At 52.2% G+C, this 22,151-nt stretch overlaps 1 protein-coding gene across 2 annotated transcripts; it reads right to left on the reverse strand.

Annotated features, from left to right (window-relative positions):
• Positions 1 to 912: 912 nt before the first annotated feature.
• Nsg1 (neuronal vesicle trafficking associated 1) lies at positions 913 to 21,950 on the reverse strand. 2 transcript variants are annotated; one of them, XM_051164901.1, is made up of 5 exons: positions 21,790 to 21,950; positions 21,274 to 21,428; positions 18,052 to 18,168; positions 6,160 to 6,270; positions 913 to 1,377 (listed from the first exon to the last, which is right to left on the reverse strand). In XM_051164901.1, exons 2-5 carry the CDS (start codon positions 21,400 to 21,402, stop codon positions 1,177 to 1,179), a joined length of 558 nt encoding a protein of 185 aa, XP_051020858.1. In that variant the 5' UTR covers positions 21,403 to 21,428; positions 21,790 to 21,950; the 3' UTR covers positions 913 to 1,176. The 2 variants fall into 2 exon arrangements, with proteins under 2 accessions (XP_051020858.1, XP_051020859.1); XM_051164902.1 differs by having other exon boundaries at positions 21,698 to 21,828.
• Positions 21,951 to 22,151: the final 201 nt, after the last annotated feature.

Below are 22,151 nucleotides of genomic sequence, written 5' to 3' on the forward strand. Positions count from 1 at the left end.
CAACCGTGAAGCTGATGGTGGTCACCATGCTTGTTCACAAAGGATCTCAGACTATTCGCCATTTATTTCTGACCTACTAAAGAACACTGAGACTTCTGACATGCCCACCGGTAATACCACATTCTGTGAACATAAAAGAAAACAATCATGAATAGCTTTTTCTATTTAATTGTTTTACACATTTAGCTTACCTACTGGCAATTTTGTAAACATATACTTTAATGTCAAGATTCAGATTGAAACATAAACATACTTTTCTTACAAAGATTGTGGACTTAGATAAGATTGTGGATTTCGATATTCTATTTGCAAGGTGCCACATCAGCCCCCCCCACCAGCTGTCCTTCCCTTTCCCACAGCACAGGAGTCACATCTCTTCACAGAATAAAAGCTAAAGTAGCCCTGACTTACCCAAAATTACATTGTCACTTTGCCCACCCAGCTAATAAAACAAAAAACTCAAACTGCACCTGTATACAGGGCTGTACGTGCAAACACATCCGTAACAGGAAAGAAAAGGGCCGGTGGGCTTCCTTCCTATCTAGCACGTCCCCCGCAGACAGCCCACCCACAGGAGCACAGCTCTGTGACCCCAGGCCAGAGCCAGCTCCTTCCCACCCAGTCATTGTGCTCTGCTCAGTGTACACACCAAAGAGAACCTCCCAGAATTGCCCAGGCAGGGGCTGGCAGGGCTGCATTGTGGCATATACCTTCCCTTCTCTGTGCCACTCAACAGGGCATGTTGGCAGCAAGCACGGGATCACTCTAGATATGGCTATGGAGTAAGGTCTGCAGATAGCAAAGGGGCATAAAAGGAAAAAAAAAAAAAAAAAAAAGGAAGCCACCAATTGCACTGTTCTGATGGCCAGACCCCTGGCATATCCAGTGTAAATTATCTTTTGACAGTATCCAGTGAATCCCAGTGAAGGAGCTAAAATGAAGGCTCCTTGGCATGGAGGGTGGCATCTAGCTCTCTAAGCAATGCTGAGATGCGCTTGTTCTTATGCCTGTGGGTGGTCCGCAGCAAGTTTTATATGCAAAGCAGCATTAGCAAACAGAAGCAATTGCACCGTAAATGGGTAATCTCTAAATTATCGGTAATTATATTTAATGAATGTCCCTCAAAGTCCCTTTGTTGCCTTCAAGTGACACGTTATAAGGAACCTGCCCAGCTCGCTAAGCTGACTTCTCAGCAGCTTCGGTCTCCTGTTCTGACAGCTTCTCTTCTGACAGAACTGACATCCATGGCGACACGGAGCGGGTGATGCTCTGCTTGGCCAGGTTGTAGTGGTTTATGACAGTGTAAAATTTCTCCCGGGCACTGGAGTCTTGCTCTGTGTAGTAGCTCTCCAAGCCTTCTGGGATGCACTGGGTGTTCTGGAAGACAGGAGGCCATGGAGATGGTAGTAGACACAAGGGCATACCAGCTCATGTCTGCAGTTACTATCCCCACCCCCCAAATAGCTCCTAGGCATCTTCCCTGACCTTGCAGGAATATACACTAACATGGACAAAGGGATGGGCTTGCCCTCAGCGGGCATAGCTGTGCAGATTGGCTGTGCTGCAACGGGCACCTGGGCTCCCAGGTTAGTGTCACAGGTGTTGTGCCTCCCTTCTCACGTCTAACTGGCTGATTGTCCTTGATTCAAGGATACTTGACATGTATACGAACAATCCAACTAAGAGGACGAGCACTGAGGAGGGCTCAGTGGGTAAAGGTGTTTGCTGTCAAGTCTGGCAACCCTAGAACCAGCTCCTGCAAATTATCCTCTGAACTGAGCCATGCAACTGGCATGGCAACCAAGGACTGCATTTCTTACCTGCCTTATAGCCCTATAAGGTCATGTGACTAACATCAAGCCAAGAGAATCTTGGAGCTGGCTCCCAAAGAGCAGCTGTCCCCACCAGTGTCCACATCTTCCCTCAGCCAGCTCTGACTGCCCAGAGGACAAAACCTCAAGAGCCACAGGGCAGGGAAAGATGGAACCAGACTCCAGCCGACTCCTGGAACTGCCTTCCACTTGGGCTCCTGAGACCATCAATACGCTTTCCACATGTTGAAGCCATCTGAAGCATATAGCACCAATCCTACTCAAATAGGAATATGAGACCCCACAGTTGAGTCAGAGGTGGAGACCTCTGCCACCACCTGCCACCTGGGGCACTCATTTCCTTGAGCCTAGGGCAGCTTAGCAGAGCTGTGCTGAGGCCATCTGCCTTCCAAGTGTCTCCCAGTTAAAAGAAAGAAAACCTGGTTTTCATCCCATGGCACACAAGGCTGAGTTGCTCTCTCCTCCTCTCAGGTGACCTAGTGCCTCCATCCCCAAACCCAGGGTAGTTCACCAGTGTAGTGAACAGGTGGCCCAAGATACCCGGGGATAGCTCCTGGGAACTTCCTCTTAAGTCTGAAGGCCAAGGTTCATGGGGCCAGTTGGATGGCCTGCCCTAGAGAATGTCCTATGGATCTCAAGCCTTCTTTCCTTCCTCTTGCAGCAAGGGAAGGGGGCTGCAGTATGCCCCCACATGCAGGGTTCCTCTTGCCTAAATCCAGGTCTGTAGAGTACTTTCAGGCCAACTCTCTCACTCTGAGGTTCATGCCACTCAGAGGCCCCATGAAGCAGATATGACAGCATAGCTCCAGCTGGAACCTCCTGTCAGCATTGTCCACCAGCACACACTGGGCCACCCTTCCAGAACGCCGATCCCAGATGCCACCCCCAACTCAAGGGCATGGAATGTGAAACAGACCTTTCCATCATCACCCTAAGGACAATGGGTCCAACCTGTTCTTTTCCAGAATCTTCCACTGGCATCTTCAGTCCACCAGCACTTGACACACATGGCCTCAGGTGCAGACCAACTCGGTCTGCCCACCTATGCTTTCTGCTGCTGCAGCCCTCACAGATGAGGATACAGCACTCAGGGTGGCTCAGATATGCACAGTGGAAACAAGATGGTATACCTCTAATCCCTGGCTGCTGGGTTCAGTGAGAGATGCTGCCCCAAAGAGGACGGGGGATATAATTGAGGACACAAGACATTGACCTGGCCTCCGTGTGTGTGTGTGTGTGTGTGTGTGTGTGTGTGTGTGTGTGCGCGCGCGTGCGTGTGCGTGTGCGCGCGCGCACGTGCACGTGCGTGTGCACGCCCTCATCTTTAAAATGGTGCTAATGTGCCACACAGCCTGGCTGCTTTTGCTCTAAGGATGAAACTTAGTGTGGGACAGCTCAGAAAGAAGCTGAGCTGTGGCTGTGGTCAAAGATGCTAAATACAGAAGAGTGAAATGCTCCAAGCACCCTCCAGAGTACAGCCTTGACTGTCCTGACCCCAGCCCAGCACAAGGAACCCCCTATACTGCAGAAGAAGGTGGCTGTGCCGGCCAGCTAGGACTCTACAGCTGATAAAGCTCCTCTTGACTGCACTGGCACCCTCACTCTGTCCTTGACACATACCCCTCCTCTCCAGTCCTTAGAGAAATGGGAGGAAGGCTACAGTTACCACCTTCACTCCTGTCCAGTCTGGCAGACACACAGCACAGGGCCCTGCTAGAACTTTGCATGCAACCAAGACCTGAAGAGCAAGGGCTACTTAAGGCAGGCATGGGCAGCCGGGGGCAGCTGAGCAATAGCCCCGTCCTCCAGGCACCTGGCTGAGAGGATAGCTGGTGGTGTCTGACACCTCTCAAATAACATGGCCACCAGAAGATGCAAGAGACCCTCTGAGGGGCTGATGGTGTCAAGACCCTCAGAAGAAGCTGGGGTTATAGGTGTTCGGTCTTGTACCCATATGGAGAAAGGCTTTCACATACCCTTTTGGTAAAAGAAATCAAACAAAGCCTCAGTGACCTACATGGGTGTCCTGGAGGGAGCACAACTGTCACATGGCCTGAGCAGGGGTCACTGTGGAGTTTGAACTGGGTTTCACTGTGGCCCAGGCTTCTTCCATTTGAGTGCTAGGACTGAGGGCACACATCGCGACTCTGGCTCCATCTGCGCACTCTCCTCAGCTTGGGCCATTTGGCTGTGGCAAGAAGGCTGCATGATAGGACTCAGGCTTCTTGGGTCCCCTCTCCCCAGGCATCCTGTCCATCCACACTCCCAAGGCTCAGCTGATACACTTAAAGAGGCCCCTAGTTAGCATATGCTGAAGAGCTGAAGGCACTGCTAAACCCTGTTTCCTACTGGTAAAGGGGAAGAGGCACCCCCTTAGGGTCTCTGAGCAGCCATCCAGGGTGAGGGAGGCTCACAGCCCTCTTAGCCAGCCCTCCTCTCCAGGTAGTTGTGGAGTGTGCATATGTCTGAACACAGGGATGGAGGAAAGCCTCCCCAGCCCACCCAGCAAGCCACTTACACCCCCTAGCAGTATCGTCCAGACCACCATCTGCTGCCATTGAGACACTGATGGACAGTGTACACGCCCACCATGGTGCACGTCCAGAACTGCCTGTGGGGTTCTGTATTCCCAAGGGACCGCAGACCACAATTTCCACAGGGCCTTTTATACACGCAGATACCCCAGGCCCCTCCCACACTGCTAGGACTCTGATCTCAAGTCAGCCTGGGACCAGGCCTCCATCCTTATCATCATCACCCTTCTGCACCAACTTCTCCCACAGTACTTGGGTTTGCTGAGTGGAGCTGGCAGTTTTACCCTCTCGCTGCGCAGGCAGCCTGTCCCAGACCAGAGACAATGGGCTAGGCAGAAAGCTCAAGACAGCTCTGTGGTTGGTAGAACACTGGCCTGTCATCTGTGAGCAGTGACTGCAGGAGGGAGCTGTCCCCTACCATCCTGTTTCCTACAGAGGCGCCATTGTTCCTGATGATGTCAGCCTGAGTCACCTAGCCAGGTCCTGCCTGCCTGTCCCTCCTGGCCTTCCTAAACTCAGGCTTCCTGTTCATCCACTATCACCATGGTCTGCCTCTCCATCCCCATTGTGTCAGCCATCTAGACCCTCTCGTCCCTGCCCCCACTCCATCAGCTCACCGCCTGCCTCACTCCTCCATTAGCTCACTGCCTGCCTCACTCCTCCATCAGCTCACTGCCTGCCTCACTCCTCCATCAGCTCACCGCCTGCCTCACAACATCCAGGTGACCCCTGGGATAATCTCATCATACCCTCTTTTGCTCAGAACTCAGGGTGCCGTGCAGTGTGTGATCTGGCTGTACACTGGGCACTCTCTCACTGCCACTGAACACACCCCAATTCACCTGCTACCACTCCATCTCCACATGGACCACCATCTGGAAAGGGCAAATCTCCATACTCCGTGCCAAGTCCTCCTCACTCAGCATATACACGCCTGCCTGCCTGCCTGCCTGCCTCACATTTCTTGAACCAGAAGGGCTTCAGGAAAGCGAGTCTTTGCATCAATGCCTCCTGGCTGTGGCTGAGCACCCTGAGCCACCAGAGTGCTCATGTGGCAGGTATCCTACAATCGCTGCAGGAAGAAATAAGGGCTGAAAGTCAGAAACCATGAAGGAGCGTGTGGTGTAAAATGGTGGAGGAGGTCCTGGCTGGGGTACATGAACTTTCAGCTCTTCTAACTTGCTCTGCCAAGGCATTGCAGTTTCACCTCAGCAAAACCCAGACAGACGTATCCATCCTGCAAAGATCCACAAGCCAGGTGGGACAGCAGGCACACACGCCCACTGCCTGCACTGTGCACACTTCAGCAGTGCCAAAGCCTACATGGCATCATTTGCTGTCAGCTCTGGAAAGTTCAGGACCAGAGTGAGTAGGACATGGAAACCTGTAGGAACTGAACTACACCTCCGCTCTGCTCCATCTCCTACCTCTGCAGAGAGAACATTTCCATGTGTGCAGATGCCAACATGGCTCCTGCATGGAACCCACAGGAGAGCCCTGTAGGCAGGAGGACCCCTTTGTGTGGCTTGGGGCAGGGCTTTCCTCTTGGGCACTGCTGCCTACCCTACCCCTCACTCAGTATTGGAGGAAGTGTTAGTCAGGCACTTTCTTCCCTAGGGGAGGACTCTTCCCCAGTGACCACACGGTGCCTTCTACCTGCCCAGCTGCCCAGGCATGGCCTTGGGTGAGGACCCTCCCACTGTAGGGGCACAGCCAAGGCTCTCCTGCTATAGGGCCCTAGTATTAGGGTGGGGAGGGGTTGCAAAGGCATTCTCATGGGGCCAAGACCTTACCTTCAAAACAAACCCATCAGGGCAGGCACGGTCATACTTGTACACTTTGTAGACGACCAGGAAGACGACACAGGTGAGGAACGCCAGAGCAAAGAGGACCAGCACGGACACCTGTGGGAAGAAGCAGAGACCACCTTGGAGCTGCAAAAACAGATGAGAGGTGAAGGCAGTCAAACACACAGAGGCATGTGCACCTGCACAAAGAGTCTGGGGAATCACCTTGTATTGGGCGTTTTTTGTATGGCTTTAACTTTTCACCACATTCACGTGTCACTTTCATGTGTTCCTTGTATTCCAGGATACAAGGAAAGCTCTGTGGACAGACACAAGAAAGCCTCATCATAGGCCGAATGGCCCCCAGGCAACTTGGGCCCTTGACAGAGAAGTGGGGCTGGGATGCACTCAGTGCCACCCCCCCCCCCCATTTATAGAGCTGAGCACCTGTCACCTAGGAAACAGCTGCTCCACAGATGTGTCTGGGCTCTGAGCTCAGGGTGAAGACATTGTCACTCAGACTCCAGGCCACCCACATGCTGGAGCCACTTAAGCAGAAACAGGAGCTCTGCCCTCACCTCTGCCCTCTACAGTGTTTTGAGGACATGTGCAAGCAACAGTCAAACACCATAAGACGCCTCTGTAGTTGGACCTCAAGGTGCCCGCCTGGCTATTGAGGAGCCTGGTGGGGCAAAGGTATGTGATGAGGTGAGGCATGAGATGGAAAAGCACGGGAGATGGTGCAGGATCCCTGGACAGACCCTAGGAGCCAGCATGGGGTCCAGGTACCACAAACAGCAGTCTGGACAGATACTTCTGGCTTCCTACTTTCCACCCAGGAGCCAGGAACTGTCCCTCTCTCTACCCCACTCAGCCTAGGTGACCCATCACTGGAGCTGTCACCAATCTGTCTGAAGAGCCTGTGTTGTGCATAGAGCTCATGCCTGCCGCAGGGGCAGTCGTGGTAAAGCATGATGTCTCAGGCCTCAGGGCACCCATGGGAAGTGGCATGGACAAGAGTCTGAGGGAAGCTACAGCCTATAGCAAGCACAGAAGCAACTGCCTCTGGGAGTTGAGTGTGGACCTTGAGGAAGAAGTGGATCCTAACACGTGTAGGAAAAAGAAGGGGTAACATCCAACACCCACCCGCGCTGACAGTACTAGGTCCATCCAGAGAGGTCACTGCCAGGGGTGGTGGGAGGGTCCAGGAGTGACGACCCTGTCTAAATACTGAACACCAATGGAGTGAGACTCCTGGCTGCTGCTCCTATAGCCACTGTCCATTCCTTGCCTCTCCCAGGGTCCCACAGATGGCAGAGTAGGATCTCAAGCCAGGTACCTCACCCAGAAACACACCTGGTGTGGAATCTGCCCTGTCAGGGACCCAGGCATATGCCTCTCCTCTCACGGCCCTTGCCCCCAGAGCTGAGTCCTGGGCATGCTGCACACCTGTAACCCAGGCAGGCACTTCAGGAGGATCAGAAGTTCAAGGTCATTCCCAGCTACATAGCAAATTCAAGGCTGGTCTGAGGCACTTGAGATCCTGCCTCAAAATAAAGTAAAAATATATCAAGGCTAACAAGATGGCTACATGGGCGAAGATACTTGCCACCAAGCCTGATGACCTGACTTCTGAAAGCTGTCTTCTGACCTCCATACAAGTGCTGTGGTGCTGTGGTGCACGCGCACACGCGCACACACACACACACACACACACACACACACACTTGAATAAAGGTAATTAATATTTTGTTTATTAATAGTTTTGTTTTTATTTATTTAATATTTGTTAATTATTTTTAATTTAAAAAATCATAAAGCCAGGGGACAATGACTATCAGCCTTACAGGTATCAGGAAAATGACAAGACGGCGCTAGGGAACCTGCTCCCAGCCCCACAGGTAAATACACAGTGTCCAGCACAAGTGCCGCGGGCTGGGGCCTCACTTAGAAATGAGCCTTTGTGCATGCATTGTGTTCAGATGAGGTCATTAGCAGGGGCGCTTGTCAAGTCTGACTAGTGTCCTTGTAAGAAAAGGAGATGAGGCGGAGAGACACACTAGAAGGAACACCATGTGTGGACAGGGGCTGGAATAATGCATCTCTAGGTACACACCCCCAGCGATGGCAGTAACTGTACACACACACAGTAAGACTCTGAGGCAGAATGCCCCACTGACATTTTAACTTCAGGCCTTTCTTGCCTTCAGAAACCTGAAAGCATGCATCTGTGGGTCCCCCACTTTGGGTGCTTTGTTCAGGCAGCCACAGGACTTGTACTAAGGAGCATGAGCCTGGCTCACCTTTCTCCCCCTTCCCTCCTCCCTCCCTCCCCCCAACCCCCACCCCCAGTTAAGGACAGTTCCCATACACACCTCCTCTGTACTCAGGCTGTGTCTTACCCATTTTCTTACCCTTCAAAGCCCTGGCTAGTCTCCGGATCCCAGGGAGGGTCTGAAACACCTAAGCTTTGTTCAGTTGCACGAGCAGGCGCCAAATAACGAGACACAAGCTCCTTCCTGAGTCCAGAGGAACAAAGCGTGTCCCAGTTTGGAGACTTGTATGGCCTCCTCCCCTCCCCCACATATGCGTACTCATGAGACAATTGGTAACATTCTAGAACACAGACCAAGTTAGACATCTGCAGTACCTCCAGGTTTGGGGAGTCTCCCTGAGGTCTGCTCTACAAGGACAAACAGACACCCTGCCTCCCGGAGAGTTAGACCACCAACCATTCATCCTTCAATCAACTGCAGGACAGAGGAACCAAAATGCACGGGTGGGCTAGCCCTTCACACCAGGGACTGGAAGGGAGATGGCCAGAGCAGGGCACCCTTGTGACCCTCAGAGTCTTGCCTGTGAAATAGGGGTTCCGGCCCCACGGTGATGCTTGTGGTAAGGTCCATAGGAGCCCATAGGCAAGCACACAAGACCCACGCCATGCCCTTTTAGCTAGTGCTGTGGCCTCCATGCAGAAGCTGGAAACCCATGATCTCACACTTGGACCAATGCAAAGGCCTAGATATCAAAGAGGGGCCATCTGGACACCAGGGGAGCTAGGAACCCAGGAGGGACCATGAAGGAAGAGAAATGAGAGCTTCTCACAATGACCCAGACCATGCACAAAACAGGCTCAGTCACGGCTGTGTGTTCACATCATGGGAGCTCCTCCCACAGCAGCGACTATCAGGGGTGGGAAGTGGACATTAGGATTGCTGACTGCTACCCAGGTATCCCCTGTGCTCAGCCTGAGTAAGCCTTGGGCACAAACAGAGGGTCCCACTTATGGGCAGAATTCCTGTAACCTAGGGTTCCTAAACTACCATTTATGTTTAAATATTAGTGTTCCCCTGAAGAGCTTATTGCTCAAGACTTGGCCACCAGCTGGTAGGGCTACTGAGATGAATGGATGACTGTAGGACTGCCAACTTTATCAGTGAGGTACTCCATGGGCACGTTCACAGCTGAATAGACTATTTAGAGATGGGGCCTGGTCAGAACAAGTGAGTACCTGAAGGGGGGTGGGGGAAGGTGCCTTTGAAGTGGCATCTTGTCCCTGTCCCTTTACCCCTCCTGGCTTGCCATGAGTGAGCAGCTAGGCCTCACCAGACCTTCTCCATTACAAAGCTCTGCCTCAGCACAGCAATGAAGGTGTTCCACATGAAAACAAACAAAAAAGCCAAACCCACCATGATGTCATGCACTTATAATGCCAGAGCTAGGGAGATAGAGACAGGAGGATATGGCCACCAAACCTAGCATAACCAGTGCTTTTTCACCTCCGAGAGAGACCTGCTTTCAAGATAAAGGTGACTGGGGCCTGAGGAGTGACACTCAAGATTGTCCTCTTGCCTCCACATATACTCAATAAACAAACAACAACCAGGTCTACGGTGTTGCTTCAGTAACACAAATTGGACTGAGACCTCGGAACTTACCAAGGATCTTGGGATGGGAAGACAACCTGGGTTATCCAGGTAAACCTTCAGCACCTCGTTGGCGGCGTCCTGAGAGAGTAGGGGAGATTCCAGGACAGAGTGCAGAGACTAGGATGTGGGAGAGGCACTTTGAGCTGGCCAGTGAAGTTCCAGAAACAGAAAGGCAAGGACCAGATCCCTGGAGTCCCACCACAGTGCAGGCCGGCACACAGCCCACCTCCAAATGAGTACTTACTAAGCAGGTCTGTGGCACCCAAAGCCAACCCAGGAACTGTCCACTCACTGGACAGAGCATGAACATGGCTTGCTGGGGGTCCAGGAACGTTGGTCTTATTAAGCAAATATTCTCACACAGGATGGAGCTATACCCAGTATTACTTTTTCCTTCGTGGCCTGGGGTGGCCTAAAGAGCCATGGCCTTCCAGACGGGGCTGACTCCCACCCTTCTCAGCCAGAGGCAAAACCTAGAGGGCCTGTGTCCACTTTTTATTTTGAGATAAGGCCTCATTAAGTTGTCCTGGCTGCCTGTGAACTGGCAATCCTCCTGTCTCGGCCTCACAATTGACTGAAATTGCAGGCCTTGCCATGAGGCCCACCTACTGTCATAATTTTCAAACCAGACAAATGTGTGTCAAATCAGAAGGGGGAAAAAAAGTAATATAACAAAGAGAACAGACTAGACTAGTCTTGAGACCAAGCCTGACACCATTTTCTTTTCTATATAAAGGGGCCTGTGAGACCACAAGGTCTTATTCCCCAAAGGTCCTACCTTCTCCCATCTTAGGAATCCCCATGCAGCCAGGGAGCCTCCTCAGGGGATCTGAGATTAGCTACCCAAAGTGTCCACCTCAGGAGGTGGCTGAGCAGCCTGCAGGGCCATGCTGTTCCACTGCATCACCCTGGTGTTGACTCGGCAGAAGTAAATAAGTGTCACTGGAGAGGCAGGACACTGAGGCAGCTGTGGAGCTCTGATTACTCTGGAGACCTCCTGGAGAAGCATCAGTCTCAAGGGACAGGTAGTTCATTGGGAGGTGAGAGAGAAAGTGGAGGTGAAGAGCAGAGAAGCCTGCAGTATCAAAAACATGCTGACTGTAGCATCATGACCCAGCAGGAGTGGAGACACGAGGCAGCTGACTGAGTGGCCCATTGGCATACCAAGCAGTGGGAGTCTGGATAAGACCTTGATGTGGCAAGACCCCAGGAAGCAGGTCAATGATTCTAGGCATCAGGGAAATGCAAATCACACTGCAAGGAGATGCCATGTCACACCCACTGTAATGGCTGGACCAAGTGCTAGCAATGCACAGAGGAGATGCTGGAACCCTATGAATTGCTGATGAAAAATGGTGGCCTAATATAACAATCAGTGGGTGTTCCATAACACATAAATTATAAAAATTATCATGGCAACCAGCAGTCCCACCCTTGGGTATTTACCTACAAGAATGAAAACAGGTCTTCAAACAAAAGTTTATACAAAGAAAAACTGCACAGTTGCCAAATGATAGAGTCCAAAAGTGGCTGTGTGGGTAAAGAAAATGTAGTGGTCCATACAACAGAATATTACTTGGCCTTCAAAAGGAATGAAGTGCTGGCACATGCTAACAGATGCTGAGTAAAAGTCAGACAGGAAAGACTGCAGAGTGTATGGTTCCACTTCTGTGATGTGTCCCAGTGATGGACACTATGGGAGCAGGAAAACTGATCAGTGGCTGCTGGGGGCTACGGGGAGGTGGGGCTCACTGCTTGGTGTATCTGGGTTGACTCCTGAGATAACGCAATGTTGTGGAACTAGACAGTATGACAGTTGGCAACTTGGTAACTGTTAAATGTCACTAAACTGTACTTTGGAGTGGTGAGTTTTGTATCTTTGTTTTTACCACTTTTTTTTTTTTTTTTTTTTAATGGAACAAGGTAGGAAGGCAAAGATCTGAGAGTATCCATAGATGCTGGTATCCCCAAGCAAGAGCAGCCATGAGCAGGAGGTCAGCAGGATCTGAGGAGTTTTCTGGAAAGGAACAACCTGGAATAGACTATGTCTCTGGGTGAGACTGAGGCGGACAGGGGCCTCAGGGTATGACCCCAGTGAGGATGATGAGGAGAGAGGGGGTTCAGGGTGTGACCCAGTGAGGATGATGAGGAGAGGATATTCAGGGTGTGACCCCAGTGAGGATGATGAGGAGAGGAGATTCAGGGTGTGACCCCAGTGAGGATGATGAGAGGGGATTCAGGGTGTGACCCCAGTGAGGATGATAAGGAGAGGGATTCAGGGTGTGACCCCAGTGAGGATGATGAGAGGGGATTCAGGGTGTGACCCCAGTGAGGATGATGAGGAGAGGGGGTTCAGGGTGTGACCCCAGTGAAGATGATGAGAGGGGGCTCAGAGTGTGACCCCAGTGAGGATGATGAGAGGGGGTTCAGGGTGTGACCCCAGTGAGGATGATGAGAAGAGGGGGTTCAGGGTGTGACCCTAGTGAAGCAGGGAAGAGGCATCCTTGGTGCTTAGACCCAGCTTCATTACCAATTACTGCCCAGCATCTGTGCCCACTTAGCCAGCTGTCTTTCACCAAAGTGCCACAGTTTATGCATAGGTTATGATCATTCAAACGGCCAAGACACTGGGTGCTGACCAGTTCTCACAGCACTTCCCACCAGGCAGAAACCAGCAGAACCCCAGCCAGGAACAGCAGGGGAGCTGCTCCTGACCATACTAGCATGGGGTTGTGTCCTAGGATGTGGGGGTCTGAGTCCTGCCATGTTCACCCCTGTCACGGCTGACCTTGGAGCTACTCCTTACTGAGAAGAGCGAGCTTGGTGTTCTGATGATGCTGCCAAGGGCAAGAAAAACAAGGCTCACAAAGTCCTGAGCAGGTCGATGGCGTTAGGTCACTTACTGTCTCTGTGCCCCATGCCTGGGGGTGGGGTGGAGGATGGAAAGAAACCTTTTGCTGACTAATGCAGTACAGGGAAAAAGAAAAAAAAATCTCTCAGAGATTGAATCTTGAAACCTTCAAGTATTTACAGAGCTAAATAATTTTAGGGACCACGCAGAAGAGAATACAGACACATACCCCAAGGTGATTCAACCTATGCCTTACGCAAGTTGGGAAGAAGCCCCCACTCTGTAGCTGGACCCAGAGTTTGTGGTATTTAAGTACCACAGTCATGGTATTTAAGAATGTTTCTAAGGTCTCTGTTGCCACCATGAATGAAGACCCCACCCCACCCCCAATACTGTACTCGATGTAGGAAAACTGCATCGTCGTTTATAAACAGTTAACAAGTGTGACTTAGAACCTGCCATGGGGATTATTAGAGAGTGTGGAAAGCAGGCACACAAGAAGCTCAAGGTCATTAAGGACGATCAAGAAAGAAACAAACCACCCACAGCATCATTTGCAACAGCATGCCAAGGGACGTCTCCACTGCAGCACTGACTGCCAGCATTGAGGACCATCCTAAAGTGGCCTCTCTTAAGATATCCTCCTGGCTCTTCACTGACCTTGAAAGGTGGTCCTGTGCAAGGCTGGCCTTAGAATTTCTCAAGGCTAGAACGGTGGTACCAGAATGGGGTGTGGCTCCATCCTAAAACCCTGAACTGGATGGAAGAGGGAAGGTGTGCAGACCTTGGAAGACGCAGCACTCGTCACTCTTGACAGCCACAAAGCACAAAGAGCAGAAGAGAACCTGGCAGGACCTTCCCTGAGCCTGCCTCACTGTGGAGCATCCGTCTTCCAGGACATTAAGATACGGTCCCAACAGCCCATTACACACTGCCTGCATGAGTGGGAAAGCACAGATTTTTTTTTTTTTAATGTTTAAGTTTAGTTTATTTGAGCAACATCTTAGCCTGCATTTTACTCTCAGTGTAAAAACACCTCTGATTAATTAAATGGCTGCTCTCCCCGTTAACTCAAGGCTCACTGGAAGCCCAGGCTTTTGGCTGCCACAGGGTGATTCATCCTGCTATCCCTGTATAGCAATCTTACAAAGCCTCCCTGCCCCCAGCTGTTACCTAGCAACCAACCTAGCAACCTTGCGGCCAAGAGATTAACCCTCCCTGTGATAACCACAATGTAATATCCAAAAAGACAACTTGGTTTCAAGGGTGCCCTCCGAAGTGAGGAGTGACAGGCATACGTTAACAACACAAAGGAGAAAGAGGCTCACATGTGCACACAACTTATCTATTGCTTCAAGGTCTAAAAGGCAGGTTCTCCTTCCCCGAGTTTACATACATATAAAGGAAAAGACCCAAACTATCATCATCAAAATGGCGTGCTTGCTCCTACCAGCACTGTGAATAATCCCTGGTGGGAGGGTCAGAGGGTGGGTTCCTCAGTCCAGACATCCTGCTCCTTCCCCAAGCGCCCATGTTCAGAACCAGTTGATGCTATATGCGTGACAGCCACATGGCCTATTGTATGTACCCACTCATGGATATGGAAAATATCACTAAGTCTTAAAGGACAAGAGAACTTTCCAGAAAGGTAAACACACATTTACAAAGGCCTCCAAGCCCTCCAAATGTCTCTGGTGCTGTGCCAGACCATGCCCCTATAAAGAAAAGCACAGAACCTCAGGAGACACTAACTCCAACTGTAGAGCTGACTAAACTGCACGCTGCCTGGGTGAAACTCCCAGGTACATGTGAGGAACTAACTTTCTGGTTCCAAAGCATCTTAGAGCTGACAAAAGCAAAGGGCACCCTTAAAGCATGGGCCATCCATCTGAGTCAGCCCTCAGTGCGCCAGGAGGCTGCGCACCTCAGCATGCTGGGAGGAACCAGCTCTTGGAGCTGGGTTGCAGGGATCTGTGACTGAGGCCTGGTCATCTGCTGACCCTGTGCTAACCGTCAAGTGTCCCCTATAAAGCGCATATACCCATCCATGGCCCAGTAAGAAGGCTAGATCAGGAGAGCTGCCGGCTGTTAAGGAGCCCACAGGGACACCCAGGAACTCATGCCAAGCCTCCTCCATAGGAGTCCACCAGGATGATGGATGGGCCACTCATTTACTTAGCTAGCTCTTACTGAGAATGCAGTAAGCGCCAGAGAGATGGTATCGGAGACTCTGGCAGTGCTGGCCCAGGCTATGCCTAAGTGCTGTCTGTGCACACAAGCCCTACACCTTTATTTTTTGGCCAATATCTGTGTCTCAGGGGGCTGCTAGGCCTGGTTTCCTCTTCAAGGTCATGAAGCAGGTCAAAGAGCTTCTGCTCCATGAGACCACTCGTCAGTGCCTGCTTGGGATATCAGATCGCAGGACCATTGCCCAGAGGGAGGTATAGGTTAGCCCAGCTTCTTAAAGGAGGACGGCTGGGAGGTAGGGCTGGGAATTGCAAACACAGAAACAAGATATATGAGGGAAAAGGATGCTGTCAGGGGTGTCATCCGGCTTGGCTGCTGGACCAGGAGTTAGAGCTGGGTTCTGTTGGGTGCAAAGCAGCAGTCAGTGGTAGTTGTGAGACAGGGTTTGAGAGTCAACAGAGGAAAGGGGTGTGGTGAGACACCCCTTGCAAGCCTGTGGCCTCTATTCTTCACCAAAAGCAGGCTCCTAGCTCTCCAGCTCCGCTTGCATCGCCCCTTGACTATCATGGAGAGAAGGGCGGCACCCCACTTCCTAAAGCGTTTGTGGAGTCGACAGGATGAAACGCTTGCTTCTGGAAGCACTGCCTCCTGGCAGAGGGCAACAGGAACTTGGGGTGAGCTTATTTCTGGGAGCCTTGGTGTCAAAGGGGAGAGGGGAATGGGTTTCTGCCTGGGGCTGGAGCTTGGGTCATGGGAGTTCATAGTGGCTTTAGAACCCGAGATGAGGGGAGTCCCCGCCATCTTAGAAGTGAGTTATGAAGAAGGCACAGAAGCTAGGCTTAGGAAACACTGACAGCGGGAGGCTAGGCAGTACTGCAGTGTAGAGCAATCCTCTAGTGGGTCCCCACTCTATCCAATATCTTCCCAGACACCTGGGAGATAGCAAAGAGATGAGGTAGGCCTTCTGAGACCAGAAGTCTCCACACTGGGATGATAGACACTGTCTAAGGCCTTCCTGGGTCTTCTGAGCCCTCAGGTTCTGGGCAACAGAAGCCAGGTAACCGTGCAGAGGCCCAGCCATGACTGCCTGGAGCCCTGGGGCCAAATGTGCGTCACCTGTGCCTTAGGTAAGGGACCTAGGGACCTGCCTCAGGTGAGCATGTGAGAAAAACACAAACCAAGAACAGCAGAGGGGACAGAGCCCGGCACACAGAGGCACAAACAGATGGAGAGGATATGTGGGCACCATACTACTCACTGACTTAAAGTGTGATGGGGACCAAAAAATCCAATCAGACATAAGAAACCAGAACATGCTCAGGCAAGACGACATCCAGACAGTGTGGCTTTGACATTCAGGTTTGATCCTGTACCTGATCCCAAGTACATGATACTGGTGGGCAAAAAAAGTGACCACAGAGGGCAGCCATACTGACCCCATAGAAGAACAAAGATACTGACTTTAAGCCAATCTGTCTTAATACTGTCCATGAACCTCAAACATACTAGGAACCACCCATCGAGCCAGAAAGAGCAGCTCATTGTACGTGATGCCCTTCCATCACAGGGATGCAGACACAGACCTCTGTGCCTCAGGCCCCTATCTGGGAAGCATACTAGCTGTTACTAGCCAGGACAAGGAAGGAGGCTGGGAAAGTGAGATGTGCCACCCGTGCCTTAGGCAACGGACCTATAGAGCTGCCTCAGGTAAGTGTGTGAGAAGAACACAAACCAAGAATACCTGAGGGAAGCCTGGCACAAAGAGACACTCAACAGATGGAGAGGATGTGGGGTACCCCGCTACTCACTGACCAGCATCACAGGACACAGGATAAATGACATTCATGGAACCCACTGCACCAAGAAGATGCAGACAGCAGTGAGAAGCAACTGGGAGCAGAAGGAGACTTGTTTTCCAAATTCCATGAAGACATTCTGCTCTTCTGGATTCCCTTGCAGCTAGGAATGTCATTGGTCTCTGAGCTTGCCTTCTGTGGTTCTCACAGTCACCCAAGAATTAAGTACAGATGCACTACAATTCGCCAAGAGTGGGTATGCACCTGCACTCCCATGAATAGACTGCTCACACATCCTAATGGGGATGGCCATCCATCCATCCAGGACCACTCATTAAGGTCTGAGGATGTCTCCCAACTAACCCCTTTGAATCTGGGCCATAGCCACCATTTTACTTTCTCTTAAATCTCTCCCAAACAGTGAGGTTTCCAGAATATCAACATCCCAGCTTGTTCCTCAGCAGACACCACTTTAGGGAACACACACACTTGCTATGAGGAAGGCTCCTCCTACCAGGGCTCACTGGAACTTCGTCCTCTCAGCAGCTGGTGCCAGAGGTATCAGGAGGTACAGAAGGATTGGAGGTTGAACACATAGGCTCTGCAGCCAGGCTGACTCTGGTCATGGCTCTGCCCTAGAGAGTTGGGACCAATGAGCCCACAGTCCCCTCCCCACCCCCATGAGGTGGGGCACAGGAGAATAGCCTGCTCATGTGGCAGCTCCTTGGAGGAGCTTGCATAGGCACAGAGCCCTGCCTGGATGGGTATAAGTGTCTTGGGCTGTGTGCTTTCCTCCTGCAACTGCCAGGCAAATACTTCAGTATTTGGCAAATGTTTGTTCATGTTTATTGCCTTCACCTAAAGAGAAGTTCACGGGTGGCTTTTCCCTGTTATAAAAATGAATAATACCTGATTATTTTGGAGGACAAGGCAAAGAAAAGAGAAAATCTTACAAAATAAAACAAAACAAAAATCCTACATGGAGAGCCTCCCGGTTGAGAACTAGAAGCTGCTGGGTTTGCACACCATGGATAAGTAGAACGATGTTCTGTTCTTGCCCCCTCTAAAAGACCTCACCACAGCCTGGCAACTGCCTCCTAGCCTACAGGCAGCAGCTCAGCCTGCAACCACTCACCTTAAACCTCTCGGTGACTCCTTCCGTGATGCTGACAGTGAACTCAGCTATCTTGGGAGGACGCGCTTTGCCTTTCTTGCGGTCAGGTTCATATTCAGTCTTAGTTTTCACAACGACCTTAGCCAGGAAACGGAGAGGCATATGGTCAGTGGTAAAGCCAGATATGTTGAGACACATCTGCCCTGAGCAGGTGGGTCTGGGCCTGTCAAGTTCAGAGATACCCACCATTCCTCCAGGCCGTGAGAGCAGCTTCTGGTTTGCAGACACTTTGAGAGACAGTGCCTATTCATGGTCCTATAGCAGTCCCAGGGACAACACAGAACTGGGGGACAGAGAAGTGATGCTCACTGGCCAAGGCAACAGGGCTAATGGCTGGCAGACAGAGCACCCACTATAGAAAAGCCCTGGCCCAGGGAATGGAGAGGGCACCTCTACTGTCCTATTGGCTTTTCTATGCTACTCACCTGCTGGACACATGTGTCACCTAAACACAACTGTCTAGGCAGCCAAGAACTGGCACCTGGAAATAAGCTGCTCTGGGGTCTCTCTTGCTTTTTCTTCCCCTCTCCCTCCTTCTGGAAACCTGTAAACCTATTCATCCTCCCTGTACAGACTGCCCTGTAGCCCTGCCAATTTGACACCAACCTGGTGACCCACACTACATCCTCCAGGGACATTCCTATCTCGGCCTCCCCAGTTCTGCCTCTGCCCGGCCTCCATTCCCTTTCTGTTTCCCTTGGACAGGGAGAGTGAGGTCAAGGAATTACCCACTTCGAATCACCAAGCTCACTCCCCAGAGCAGGTGCCCAGCACTGGCTCTAGACCAGCGGAGAACCAACCACCCCACCCCCATCTACTTCTCCTGGAGGGAGTATGTCCTTTGTTGTTTTCAGGGCTTGGGAGACACCCACTTGCCTTGACAGTGAGACAAAGGGAACTGAGTGACTCAGGACAGGTCCCAGGCAAGTAACTAGAGAACTCTTCATTCCATCCATGACCTGTGGAGCCAGACTCAAGAGCGGTCTTAGGGGTGAAAGTGGACTATGCCTGTCACTGAGCCTGAGAGTCCTGAGTTTCTGTGTATACGGTTAGTTTCCTTCCTAGCATGCCACTCTTCTGCAGTAGACAGAGGGGTAGCCTCCTCTTCAAGGCATCATATTCCCAAGGCAGCACCGAGCAATGCCCTAACATACTCACATCCCAGCTGTCCCCACGTAGCCTTGTGACCTTGAGTAGGTCTGCATTCACTTCACTTGACTGTGAATACAGAAGGCTTCTTTGTGTCTCATTTATAACCTGGAGGGCATAAGGCCTGTGTCATCCAGAGCTGTGACAGGGAGGACATCTGTGGCCCACCTAAAATTTAGCCCACCTAAAATTCAAACCGCATCTACCACTAACTGGCAGGCGACCTTGGACAGCTCCATTAAAACTCTCTAGTCTAGACCTCCATTGCTAGCATCTGTCCAATGGTAGTGACTGCCACGCAGCAATGTGGGCACGTTGAAGTTCAACCTACGAAGTGCACAGGACAGTGCCTGGTGTGGCAAGTGTACCTAACTGATGTCAGGCAAGGCTGTTCCTGATGTTACTGGCAGCCATCAGCACTGGTGCATATTCTCAGGAGGGTGCAGCCTGCACTTGGAAGTCACATCCCCCACCTCCCTGAATCTTGTCGTGTGTGAGAGGTGTCCAGTTATAAAGCAGAGTGGAAATAGCAGCAAGGCTAGAAACTTCTATATCCCGGAGGCCAGTGACCTTCAGCATGAATGACCTTGGGTGCATTTGGTGAACCCTGAGTGTCTCTCTCTTCTGCTTGTTGACTTTGGAAGCCTTCTAGCTCAAGGACCTGTTCCTACAGGAATACCCTTCTCTGGAGCATCCCCATCAGTTACCCCAGAGAGGAGAGACTCCAACCCTTACAGAGCCACCTAGCCTACCCCTGAGCAACAGGGATGATGGGCAGAATGTGGGAGCTGCCAGAAGCCCTCCTCCTGGTGGCCAACCGTGCCAGGCAGTTCTGGAACAGAACACACTGAAGGCAAAAAAGAGGAGCCTTGGGCCAAGCAGAGGGAATTGCCGGATAGAGGTGCTGCTCCAGGACACAGAGTTCCTGCTGCTCCTTGGCTGTGGGATAGGGCTTCTCAGGACCAACCCCTGACACTTCACCCTAGGGTAGAGGCCAAAGACTCAACAGCCCGGCTCCTCGTATGAAGGCTAGCCTGGGCCAACAGCTGTGGTGTGGGTACCAGTATGACCAGCTGATCTCCCTTTCCCAAAACGGAGACACCTGCAGCCAGCCCCTTCCTGCAGCCAGCCCCTTCCCTGCTCCCATGTTGTAGTCTCCCTCACCCTAACCACCACACCCCCAAGAGCAGACAATAGAATTAGGGGGACAAAACCACTTTGGGAAGCTAAGCTTAGGAGCGAAGGCAGCCTCTACCAGTGACCCACTGTAAGTCCCTTCTGCACTCCATTCTACTGCCCAGCGAACACACAGCCTCTTTATAGGGAAAGAAACGACAAGAATGTGGGACTAGAGAGCAAGCTCCCTTTGTGTGTGGGGACTGTAGACGCAGCAGGGCGTGTAAGCTTTACATTAGAGTGTTGTGATGCTATCTTCTACTTTAAGGATGGAATTTGCCTTTAAATGTTAAGGCTTGAAAAAATATCTTTGTGGAGCAGTGATACCCCCACTGGATGTATTCAAGAGGGGAAGTCTTTAAGTCAGAAGAAAAAAAAATGCATCAGGGTAAAGATCTTCCTGGTTACACTAGCACTATCGGGGCTGGATTTCACAAAAGGAACAAAGAGGAAAGAGCACACACCCAGTGAGGCAAGGAGAGCTTGAAACCTTACTACCCAGGAAGGCACAAGGCCAGCTCGCTGAGCTCAGTCCTGACCCCCAAGACTACTGTACCAACAAGCAACGCTCCTCGCTCCTCATAAGATTCCCCGCCGCCCCCCCCCCGCGCCCCAAATCAAGAGGGGTATTTCCACTGAGGAGTCTTGCTAAGACGAAGGTGTCACCTAAGGCAGGGGGGCCTCCAGCATCACCAAACCCAGTATCACGAGGATACATTGTGCTAGCCCTGCCTTCCTCCTCCTCCTGGCTGAGCCCGCCCCCACCTCTCAACGCGCACAAGGCGTTTCTTTTGTTTCACTTGCAGCCTAAGATTTAGGGGTGCAGGCTCAGCAGCGCGGCGGTGTAGGGGACCATACCTTATCCGGGGGTGGGAACTGCAGCTGGTTGACATCGAGGGGCGTCATCAGGGGAATAGTGTCGAAGCCATCCTCTAGCAGTGGCTGCTTGGTGCCCTTCTCTGCGAAATTGTTCCCCAACTTCACCATGGTTGCGAAAGATTCGAGGCTGGGGCCTGCGGAGGGAGGGCCGTGTAGGGGTCAGGGCAAGCGGCAGCCAGGCGGGGCGGGGCACAGCCAGGAGGACTCCACACACCCACCCGCTGTCCCCATGTCCGCCGTCCCCGCCTGGTCTCCCCAGAGAGGTGGCTGAGACGCGTCGATCGCAGCTTGATCAGGGTCTCCGGACTGTGCATTGACAGGCATTTCTAGATTCCCATCCCGCAAGGTACATCACGGCCAGGAGAGGGGACGCCACCCATGCCTAGCCTTTCCGGACGCGTACCCTGTCCTGCCGCGCTGGCCTCCTGCGTGTCTCCCGCAGCCCTCTGCGTGAGAGATGCTCGACCACCCGTCCCGCTCGCCACCCGCACTCACCCCACGCCCGACTCCGGCAGCTCTAGGTTCCAGGCGCGCACCAAGGCTCCGCGTCGCCTGCTCCCGCGCGCAGCAATGGCGGAGGCGGCGCCGCGGCCGGGGGATCAGCGATTGGGTTCTGCGCCTCCCGCCTCCGCGCGCCGCCTCCTTCTTGCCGCTCCCGGGGGCCGCGCGCGGGAGTGCGCGTGGGGCCGCGCCGATGCACCTCTGCCTTGACGCAGCGCCGCCCGCGCGCAGATCGGTCTCACAAAGGAGCACACGGCTCCGGTTGGGGTCCCCCGGGGACCCCGCGCGCGCCCGAACCTGGGGAAGGAGAACTAGAGACTTCCAAGGCCTGGCTGAGGGAACACCCCGGCGGGTTG

Source organism: Acomys russatus, chromosome 22 (assembly GCF_903995435.1).
Source record: "Acomys russatus chromosome 22, mAcoRus1.1, whole genome shotgun sequence".
NCBI lineage: Eukaryota > Metazoa > Chordata > Mammalia > Rodentia > Muridae > Acomys > Acomys russatus.